The sequence below is a fragment of the Oreochromis aureus genome, linkage group 7, assembly GCF_013358895.1.
Source record: "Oreochromis aureus strain Israel breed Guangdong linkage group 7, ZZ_aureus, whole genome shotgun sequence".
NCBI lineage: Eukaryota > Metazoa > Chordata > Actinopteri > Cichliformes > Cichlidae > Oreochromis > Oreochromis aureus.
This window is the reverse complement of record NC_052948.1, coordinates 49,364,100-49,375,262: the sequence shown is the minus strand read 5'-3', so window position 1 is coordinate 49,375,262 and position 11,163 is coordinate 49,364,100. Positions and strand designations below refer to the sequence as shown.

The window sequence follows — 11,163 nt, the reverse complement described above, 5'->3', positions numbered from 1 at the left end:
TAAGAGTTAAAGGTCCAAAAATCCTATTACGGTCTCTGTATGATAACACTTTAATTGAAGTAGACACGTCACGTGGTCGGATACGAGCAGGCTGTGCTTTAACCAGGGGAAATACGCAGGCGCATCGGTCCCGTGTAGTGGATTTCTCCCAGCGGAACGCCATGGATTTTATGACAGATCAGGATGTGCAGAGGGTGAGGATTACTTTCACATACCGACGAACATGACATGGAAGTGCAGTTTATAGTTAAATTACCAATGCTCAGTTAAATAATTAGCCATTTGATCACTGTTTGCTTCGAATAGAAAACAGTTTTACTTTTGCAGTGTCGATTGTGCATCAGCAGCCTCTTCCGTATTATATATGGTAATAAGATTGTGTTTTGTCGCTGTATTCAAATTAAATGCACATTTCAAGTTCATTGCACAACACCCTGCAGCCACAAGTGGTCTACTGACGTCAGCAAACGCCCCCTGTTTCAGCTAGGAAAACACCATATGTACCTTTAGGAGCAAATTCCCCATTTTCCAACACTTACTCTGTTCTTGTAAGCTACAGAAAGGCAGGAACTAACCGAGGCCATGCTGTAGTCTTATAATCTTGCAGTAGTTTGCAAGATTATAAGAGAATATTTATAAAATATATATACTTAAACTGTCCGATGGCAACTATTTTTCAACACTTTCTCTCCGATTGGATTAAATCCTAAGCAAAACAGAACAATGCTGGAGATCCACAGAGTGGATTTATTAAAACATGTTTTTTTCCTCTTGTTGGACTATTATGCAGCTGTCATCCTTAAGAAATCAGTATCAGAAGACACTCATTAGCCAAGAACTAAAAAAAAAGCCCACATACTTTATGCATCTCTTTTAATGTAATTATGCAATTTTAAACTGGGAATGTCTTAATGTGTAGATTGTGTTTCACGTCATGGCTGTGAATTAAACTCTGGGTGTGACTTCAGTTTGAAATGTGAAAGAAACCTTTGTGTGAAAAGCAGGCATGAAAGGTCATTAGGACGAGCCTCGATGCTTCAGTTATTGCTCCTTCTGTCCTGTAAACGGCTCGAATCGAATTTCCTTCATCTTGACAGTACCAGGAGGATGGATACGTGGTTCTGGACGGGCTGCTGACCTCCCAGGAGTGCGATGAACTGAGGCAGAGGATGGCAGAGATTGTGGAGCGGATGGATGTCCCCGAACACTGCCGCACCACCTTCTCCACCTACCATGATGAGCAGCTAAAAAAACAGGTGACCCAATGAGCAACACTGCACAGGATCTTTAATACTGTCAGCTTTCCTTTGAACAATGTTTCTTTCACATGCTTTCAATGACATCACCACTTACAGATGCAGGTAAGGCATCTGACTTAGTGCGCTCCCTCCTTAGTGATCACATCCATGTATTCTTTCTACAAATTAGCTTCACATTTACAGTTATTTGCCTCGACCTCTTTGACCCTGCTAGCAGTCTCTTATGCCAACAGTGTAGTCAGTGTCCCCTCTGACCTGCAGGGAAATGCTGACTATTTCATCACAAGTGGAGATAAAATCCGCTTCTTTTTTGAGAAGGGGGTTTTTGATGACAAAGGTGAGCTCCAGTGAAATTCTTTCTACACTGTCTTTCATTTCTCATGCTGTGAAACTCCAAAATGAGATGATGCTTTTCTCACCTTGCAGGGGAGTTTATTGTACCCAAGCAGCGGTCACTGAATAAAGTTGGACATGGTGAGCTTTTAGGGTTTTCCAACAATACGTGGCCTATAAACTGCTGCCTTAAATCTCCTAACTGCTAGTCTTTTTTTCTTTTAGCACTGCATGCCTATGAGCCTTTGTACCAAAAGGTTACACATTCGCCCAAAGTCCAGGTGAGCTAACAGGTTGATGGAGTGAAAGAATGATTTACTGAGTCACAGAATAACTAACTGTCCAATGAAATGTCATTCTCCTAGGGCATAGCTAAAAAGCTGGGCCTAGTAAGTCCTGTGATTCTCCAGAGTATGTTCATATTTAAGGTAAAGCGTTTTAAATGGCCTTATAGTGTTAGACAATGCTACATAATGACTTATTAAAACATAAAGATTGAAATAAGAATTTCATCTTTGACAGCAACCAGGCATTGGTGGGGAAGGTAAGAAAATTCAGCTGAATATTTTTGTCAGTATTGAGTACACATTTCCCATCCCATCATTTTTTTAAACACTTTATAAAAAATGTAAGGAAAAAATCCCTTCTGATCGTTATTTTTGTCTCATAATAAAGATGCTCAAATTTGGTATTAAAACACAAAAGTAAAGGTGGGAAAAAAAACTTACATAAAAACCAGGTAAATAATGGAATATTTACTCCATGGCCACATTATTAGGAATACCGGTGAAATCTGTTCTGTCATGACTTCCACCTTTTGTGAAACTTACATCTTTTTGCCTTTTGTTGATGGTAGTTTATGTTAACGGGGAGCCAAATTACATCCATGACATTTCATTCTAGTGAAAGTGAGGCATGAAAGCGACTAACCCAAACACAGGTTGACATTATTCTAAATCCCATCAATATTTGTTTTGTAATGAAGTTGAATTTAAGTTGCAGTAGGAATCTTTTTTAAGTTTAAAAAGTTCCGTGTTTTTCAGATGCTGTATAAATTGGCCTATTTTTCGGTAGGCCAACGCAATGAATGTTACATTGTGTGTTTAGTTGTTTTTTACTGCATTGGCAGTGCGTTTGGGGTCATTGTCATGGTGATGGTGTTGCATAGTGGATCAAAATCCGACCGTACTTTTCTGCCTTTACAATTTCACCAATTGAAATTTAGCCCTAAATGATGACAGAGCATCAACCATGTTTTACAGATGGTTATACGCACAGATTTTAGGTCTGCCCCTTCTTTCTGTCCAGTTTCTTCAATTTTTTTAGGGACACACTGCACACAAAGGCGAGATATGCCAGGTTTTTGGCTGATAGGTGATTGGGAATTACAGTGTCACTGACAAAATACAGTTTTATGGAAAGGAAATTAGAGATTTATTTTCGTGACAGGCTTCAATTAACAAAGTAAATACAGTTCATCCATTTAGTTAGATGCCTTATTTATTCTTGAATAATTCATGGATCAGTTTTAGCTTAGCTGAACAAAAAGACAAAGAAAAAAAAAATCTAAAATCAGGTAAAAGACTGGACTGAAAATGAGTGACAAATCAGAAAATGTCCAAAGAAAAACATCAAAAGACCCTCAAAAAGCCTGGAGAACTATTACTGAAGTCCACTTTAAAAATTACAGGAAAGACTGGCACCTTGGAAACGAAATATAATGAAACCTTCAGTTCAGAAGAGGTTGTCTGTATACATTTATATCATTTTAAATTATATCCATAGCAGATTCTCATGTGTTTCTTAGTGACCCCACACCAAGACGCCACATTTCTGTACACGGAGCCCCTGGGCAGAGTTATGGGGGTGTGGATTGCCCTGGAAGATGCTACTATTAACAATGGCTGTCTGTGGTTTATCCCAGGATCACACAAAAGTAAGTAGCTACCAGAATGTCTATATAGTGTATATGTTATCCAGCTACTGCTCTGCCACATATTTCTGAAATAATTTTTAAGGTCTATTTATTTTATGTAATAATATTTTATGTAATAATATTTTATTTTCTCTTTCTGCCCCAGGCGGTATCACTAGACGTATGGTGCGTACTCCAAAGGGCACCTTTCCTCTGACCGACTTTATTGGTAGAGAGCAGGCATATGATGAAGAGAAGTTTGTTGCCGCACCAGTGAAAAAAGGTCATTAGTCATCTAAATTTAGTTGGTGATTGATGGACACATTTTTGAGTTCTGTGACATTTTGCAACTGAAATTGTAAAAAAATGTTGTTGCTTATAAAGAAACTTTTGACCGTCGACAGCTCAGGACAGTTCACCTTAGATTGAATGCCATGAATTTTTTTCTTTTTCTGCACTTTGATAAAATAATACACACCAACCACCATATTGACACTTGTTTTTGTGTGTAAAAATGTGACTTATCAAACTCTGGAGGTTCTGGTAGTTTATATTAGATGTGTAGTTTTTTCACATTTGGAGTCTTTATGCTATGCTAAGCTAAATGGCTAGCTGCTTTAAACATGCTAAGAATTACATTAATTTTTATATTCTCTACCTTGTAAACTAAGTTCAGTTCAATTAAATGTTATTTATATAACCAAGTTACAACAATGTGCTTTATAGTGTGAGGTAAACTACTATAATAGAGAGAAAACCCCAATAATCAGATAACATCCTGTGAGCAAGCACCTGGCGACAGCGGGAAGAAAAAACTCCCTTATAACAGGAAGAAACCTCCAGGAGAAGCAGCCATCTGCTGCGACCTGCAAATTGTTTTCAGGTCTTCAAGTCTGAGGAAATGCTGAAACAAAAATATGATTGTTAGAATAAAGTAGTAGAGTTAGCACTGCTGTTCAAGTTGGTCAGCTGTTGCTCAATCCCTTGTTCAGGTGGTGTCATCCTGATCCACGGGGAGGTGGTGCATCGAAGTGCTGAAAACACCTCTGAAGAGTCTCGTCACGTCTACACCTTCCACATCATGGAAGCCCAGCAGACCCGCTGGAGCCCTGACAACTGGTGAGACGATATCAGTGTGGGCTAGCCTTTTGATATTTCTTTTATTTGACTACATATTTCTGGCAAGTGATTGTCTCAGTTAACATGTGGTCAAATAGAGATGTTCCTCCTCATCAATTTGTGTAATGTCAGTTTTATGTTGAAGCGCACGCCAAATAAACTTCAAATTAGCACAGATTTGTTTAGAGCAGCCGTTCTGTGTTTTCATACAACATATCTAGGTTTGTAAATGTCAGCATTTAGTTTTGTCTGGAAAATCAGTGTTCTCTCATTAATGCAAACTTTATGAAATGAGATGCTCCAAAGAAATTTCCCAAGTCTGACCTGTCCATCTTATTTCCATCTCTTTGGTCCTGTAAGGTTGCAGCCCACTGAAGACCTCCCTTTCCCGCCTCTCTACACTTGAAGGATTCTTTGGCATCTGGTGCTGCTCCCAAAGAGTAACCAGCATCTATGATAATTTTATCAAGGAAAATTGCTGTAATATCTTATGGCTTAAAAAAAAGATCTGATAATACTGTTTCATTAACTTCCCAAAGGATGGCTGTGCTTGCAATATTCTTCTGATAAGAGTTAAAGGATCTTATTACACAAGAAAACAATAGGCTGACTCCTGAGCTCAGCCTATTGTTCCTGTATCGATCGTAGCCAAGTGTTATTCATGACCCATGATAACAAAGATATAGAAAAAATAGACATGCAAAATAAGATATACTACCAGTCAAAAGTTTGGCCACACCTTCTCATTTAATGGTTTGTCTTTATTTTTATGACTGTTTACATTGTAGATTCTCACTGAAGGCATTAAAACTGTGAATGAACACATAAGGAATTATGTAGTAAACAAAAAAATGTGAAATACCTCAAAACATGTTTTATATTTTACATTCTTCAACATAGCCACCCTTTGCTTCGATTACTGCTTTGCACACTCTTGGCAGTCTCTCAATGAGCTTCATGAGGTCGTCACCTGAAATGTTTTGTGGCCAAACTTTTGACTGGTGATGTATATCCTCCCATTTCTCTCCACTTGAACAATTTGGAGTCACTGGGCTACTGAGAGGTGGCTACACCCTGGACAGGTTGACAGTCTATTGTGGTCTATTCACACCTACGGTCAATTTAGAGTCACCAGTTAACCTAACTTGCATGTTTTTAGAGTGTGGAACGAAGCCGGAGTACCTGGAGATCACCCACACAGGCACAGGGAGAATATACAAACTCCACAGAGTGGTCGGCTAGGGGATCCAAACCCAGGATAGACGGTCCTAAAGCCTGTCCTGTCTGCAAAACATTTTTGTTAATATCTTAAACTTCTAGTATAGTTGTTTTGGGGCACATTCAAACTGAATGTTTTGCTATGCTTTGCCATTCAATTCAATTCTGTTTATGTAGGACTAAATCACAGTTTTATATTTATATAAAATATAATATTTTAGGGTAAAGACCCTACAATAATGAAGAGAAAATCCCAGCAATCTGATGACTCCCTATGAGTGAGAACTTGGCAACAGTGAGTAGGAAAAACTCCCTCTTAACAGGAAGATGGCTTCAGAATAACCAGGATCAGGGAGGGAATCCTATGTGGCATGACCTGTGGGAAGTGATGAGGGGAGGAAGACCCAGTTGAGCATTTCTTTGAAATAGTGTACATTTGGGAAAGAGGCTTTGAGATGCATTTTTTTCCTTGGTCATGTCAAAAGTGAAACATGCTCATCTGTCACGTGTATATGAACCATATCATATCATATTTAAAGGAAGTCCAGGCCATGGATTAGCTGCTGTCTTCTCTGTAGGTTTGCAGTTGAAAGACTACACCTAAACTTTCTTGCATGCCACAAGAAAACAGCTCAACACCAGGCTGATTTTGCAACATGCAGCATTATAATTAAGTTAACACTTGAAACCATGTTTTAATAACATTGTAATAAGTCTATTAACTCCGTATTTAACCAGCTTTCCTTCCTGGCTTTAAGTAGACTTTATTGATATTGCACTTTTTCAGTCAAAACACTTAAAGCACACACACACATTCATAGGATTTTTTTTTAAATTACATACTGTACAGCCCTTTTTCTATCACAGTCTCACACGCTGCTGATTTGGTTGCAGCAGTGTTGCTTTCATCAGATATTCTGCGTTTGAAATTTTTGCGTTTGTGTGCAGTTTTGATTTGATCGTCCTTGGAAAATATACTGCTCTGCCACCCGTAGTTCAGTTTGTCAGTGTTCACATGCTGCCACTACTGCTTTTGCGTTGCTCAAAGATTGGGGAATGCTGATTTGACAAATTCAGTCTGTGCAACTGCTTAGTCAGTCTGCTTATGTCAAGTTATCACAAAAAGAGGGTAACAGAAGAATTAAACTAGTTTTATAAGAAAAAAAAAAAATTGCAAGCTTGGCCATTCTCTGGTTCCTTACTAACCAGCATTTAGACTAATAATTTTTTCTAACTTAATTATAAATTTGCTGGAAAAGTGTTTTAAATTGTGGCTGAAAAAAAAAATTTAAACATTTTTTTTGATCAAGTCTCCATGGAGATTTCACTGTGCAACTGACATTTCCACCCACCTTTATTAAGCATTTCCTCATCAGCATTGTCAACAGCTTTATTCTTGTGCAAGATCTTTTTAAATGATTTGTGCCCAAATAAGACAATGAATTCCTCCATTTACAGACAACCGCGAGCATCTCTGCTTTCAAGTATGTTCATTTTAAGACCTAACTTAAAATGAAAAAGACAAAGCTTTATGTACGTGTAATTATCAAGCGCAGCATTCAAACTTCTTGTGTTAGTGTCACAAATCAAAGTGAAAAAGCAAAAGGATAATCTTTGTGTTGTTAAAGTACAGTCGCTCACAAAGGTCCTACATCTCAATCCTCAAAAAAAACAAAACAAACCAAAATCCCCCCAAAACAAAAAAAGCTTTGTTTGTTCTCAGATGTTCTGAAATATGCAATAATTTAGAAGTAAATCTTGCTGTAAAAGTTGCCAAAACGTAAAGGCCTGTATGCATGGGTGTGGCCCAAAAGCATATCTACAAAGCCCAAAAAAACAAAACACTAAAGGCTCAGTATTACAAGGAAATGTAGATATTGAAGGGGTGCAGGGTCCCATTAAACCACAAACTGCTAAGCAAAGTTGATTTATCTGACAAAAATATATGCGGTAGGATAACCGGCATACACGTTACAGTGCTGCATTATCACATCAGTCTCATGCAGGAGCATAGTGTGTTTCTACCATATATAAGTATAAATCAGCCCTTTAAATAAGAGTTGAAATGGGCAGCCATGCTAGCGTGTACAGCTTCTACTATGGTAGGTTGTGTGTGATAGAAAATATACTTCTTAAGGCAAGTATTTTCAGAAGAAACTTCTTCATATTGCCATCAGGGAGGCAAAAATAATAGCCTAGACGTGAGAAAGTTGATTAAAAGACATATCAATAAGTTAACTTTAAATTATGTTCTTCGAAAGGCAATACAAGGCATGTATCTGTTAATGAAACAAAAACGACAGGACATTTGTGTATTTCTTGCCGATTATAAAAACGTGTCCAGGATTTCTATTTAAGAAACACTTTTTTTTCTCCTCCACACTCTGCTAAACTGAGTCTCCCGTTGCATAATTTAGGAGCTGTTGGTGTCAGTGGCAGAGAAAACATACGCCACCTCTGTCGCGAGGCTCAGACTTGATCTAAAATGTTCCATTGGTCATTGCAAAGGATACTGAAAATGATCTAAAGACAACAGACTGTCATGCCAACACTGTCGCATGTAAAGGTTTGTCGATACCCTGGTCGGTTAATTTGACTGCTTTCGATCGCCTTGTGCTAGTCAAAAATAACTACAGTTTGTGATCATGTCCACAGACTACGAAAGACAGCTTTTTTTGTCCCAAGTTCACCACCAGAAATGGCTGAGAAACAGGCAGTGGATCTGCTTGTTTGTATGATCGGTCCATTCAAAGTAACAGGAGGATGAAGAGGTAGAGTGGGAGCAGCAGGTTGTCTATTTGGGAGGTGTAGGCTTCCAACATGGCCACCAGAGTGATGGAGCCAACAATCCATGAGTAGGTGGTGTTCAGATTGATGCTGCTGTCAAAGATGAGAAACATGGCCACGGCGATGATCTGGGCGAACACAGATGTCGCGGTCCCCTCTAAGGTTTTCTTGGTGCCAGGCCAATGGATCTCCCCCATGGTACTGCCGAACACAGAGGCCACAGTGTCTCCAACTCCCACCGCGAGCACACCTGCGTAGGGCACCAGGCCACCCGCCCCTGGAAGTATCCCCTTAGGGGCACAGGGTCCAGGAAACAGCCAAATGGGCAAAGACATCCCCAGCAGCAGGTAAATGTGGGTGAGGATGAGAGGCCCAGAGTCCCGCTCGTCCAGGAACAGAGTGAGCAACTGCCTGAGCAGCTGACCGACAGGCCTGATTCGAAAGTAACGCACATACTCCAAGAACAAGAAAACCGCCAGGCAACCCACAGATGCCACGTGGAGCAGCTGCCTGTCGTAGATCAACCCTGGAATGTAGGTAGCCACTACAATCAGATGGAAATACTTCCTGACGATGGTCGACGCCTGGTGCTTCTTGGAACCCGACTGGCGCTGATAGCTCTGATGTAGCACAACGCAACTGGCCACGACAGACAGAAACACCCAGTACGCCAGCAGGCAGAGTCTCCTGTCATTCAGCGTGATGAAGTCCAACAACCACATGAGGGGGTGGCGACCGATGAACAAGGACAGCCAGGGCATCAAGATCCCCAGACCCAGAACGGCTGTCATCATGTGAAAGAAGAGTGATGACCCCCAGCTCTCAGACTCCATGAAACAAAAGAGCAGGGCGAAGAAAACGCCCAGCAGCAACGAGCCCACCACTAACACCGGGAGGAAATAGTTCACCGGGTCACCTTTGACCTCTGCCAGGTTCAGGGAGCGCTTGATGAGTTGGTTCACGATGAAGCTGATCCCACCGACAATGAGGAGTGCCTCTCCGGGCGTGAAGCAGCGCGGCAGCAGATAAAGCACAATCAGGCTGAGATAGACAAAGATCAGCAGCACCTCCAAGACCTCTATGACCTCAGACACAGTCAGGGTCTGCTTTGTGGTGTAGAGAATTGCGCTGCCGGCCATTCCTGCAATCACACAAGTGTTGGTGGGAACAGGTCTTGTGATGCCCAGTGCAATCAGGGAGAGGAAAAGGGCTAGCATCATGCCTGTGATGGTGATCACCATGGAGAAGCGCTCAAAGTAGACATTCCCTGAGGCAGAGCACTTTTCTCTCAGTGCCAGGCCCAACAAAGGCATTACCATAGAGGCCGGAACGATGCCGCTGTTCGCTGAGGGGCGAAACTGGAACACAGCACCCCCAGACCTGAGCAGACGGTCCCATTTATGCTGCACGTAGAAAGCCTGGATCACCAGGGCTATGCTGCACCAGGAGTGCTGGTTCCAGACCGCCATGTGGACACATAGTACCACTGCCAAAACTACAGTGGACTCCACGTGCACCGGGTTGATTTGCATGGCTGGAGGGTGGGTGCTCACAGAGAGGGAGGAGGGTTGATCTGAACAGATGGTGTGCAGCAATGAAGGCCTTCTTCTGTCACTTCCTCTCTCTTACAGGCTTCATCATTTGGAAGGTAACTTTCCCTTGCTATGGATGTCCGAGGAAAAAGGGGAAAAAAGTTAGCATTTAAGAGAAAAAAATACAGATCACAACAAACATAATAATGTGTACAAATTACAGATTCAAATGCTACTGTACTGAATTCTGAGTCTTTTCTTGCTTATTCTAACTCTGAACCTTGGTCATGCTTTATCTGCTTCCTGCCATGAACTATGACCACACTGAACATTCCCCCCGTCAGTGAGAAATTCACACAGCTCAGACAGCACGAGTAAAAGGTCACACATGAAACACATGTTCTTTCCACATCAGCTGCAACCTTTTGTTCCTGTGAGGGTCGGAGTTTGAGCTGTCTGTGTAGTGTGAGTTCTGGGTCAGCTATGGAGGCTATGCTTAACAAATGGTTATGAAAGCTGAAGGATACATTAGGGAAAGAAAATCAAAACAATAAAACTCCAGTTTATTTCATTCATTCATACAGCCCAATGAGGCCAGATAATTCTCCCTACACCGAAGAACGCGTCTGTCTGGCAGCCGAGGATGGTTTAACCTCTGACGGCATCAAGCTAACGGCAGACTAACAAGCTCACTGTACAGAGCTAGCAAAGCGCCACACAGCAGTAACTACTGGCAGCACTGACTCACAATACAGGCTGACAAAGACAAGCGTACATACCATACAAGCGCAGCGTTGTTTGAGCGGACGTGTGCAGCAAATCGCTATGAATCGCTGCCGTCCTTTCTGGACAGATTTGTTTCCTTTGTCAGCTGTCGGTCCTCTCACACCCAGTAGGAGGGGGCCATCTTTGACAGCCGGGTCACGTGGTACACTAAAAAAAGTATCTCTTAAAGGCGTTGTTTTAAATTTACTTTTTAACCTTAAATTTGTGAAATAAT

The 11,163-nt window shown here is 41.1% G+C and overlaps 2 protein-coding genes across 2 annotated transcripts; one reads left to right on the top strand and one right to left on the bottom strand.

Annotated features, from left to right (window-relative positions):
• Positions 1-7,156, top strand: phyhd1 (phytanoyl-CoA dioxygenase domain containing 1). The gene is made up of 11 exons (XM_031754608.2): positions 1-194; positions 1,098-1,256; positions 1,521-1,596; positions 1,686-1,733; positions 1,818-1,873; positions 1,958-2,020; positions 2,115-2,136; positions 3,400-3,528; positions 3,674-3,790; positions 4,500-4,626; positions 4,987-7,156. The coding sequence occupies exons 1-11, from the start codon at positions 162-164 to the stop codon at positions 5,030-5,032; spliced, it is 876 nt and encodes a 291-aa protein (XP_031610468.1). The 5' UTR covers positions 1-161; the 3' UTR covers positions 5,033-7,156.
• A 24-nt stretch (positions 7,157-7,180) lies between these two features.
• dolk (dolichol kinase) lies at positions 7,181-11,075 on the bottom strand. Its single transcript, XM_031754593.2, has 2 exons — positions 10,943-11,075; positions 7,181-10,293 (listed from the first exon to the last, which is right to left on the bottom strand). Exon 2 carries the CDS (start codon positions 10,161-10,163, stop codon positions 8,592-8,594), a length of 1,572 nt encoding a protein of 523 aa, XP_031610453.1. The 5' UTR covers positions 10,164-10,293; positions 10,943-11,075; the 3' UTR covers positions 7,181-8,591.
• Positions 11,076-11,163: the final 88 nt, after the last annotated feature.

Coding starts and splice junctions, on each gene's coding strand:
- phyhd1 (XM_031754608.2), top strand. CDS start 162: ATGGATTTTATGACAGATCAGGATGTGCAGAGG. Junction 1,597..1,685: donor GGGGGTTTTTGATGACAAAG/GTGAGCTCCAGT, acceptor CTCACCTTGCAG/GGGAGTTTATTGTACCCAAG. Junction 1,874..1,957: donor CACATTCGCCCAAAGTCCAG/GTGAGCTAACAG, acceptor TCATTCTCCTAG/GGCATAGCTAAAAAGCTGGG.
- dolk (XM_031754593.2), bottom strand. CDS start 10,163: ATGCAAATCAACCCGGTGCACGTGGAGTCCACTGTAGTTTTGGCAGTG.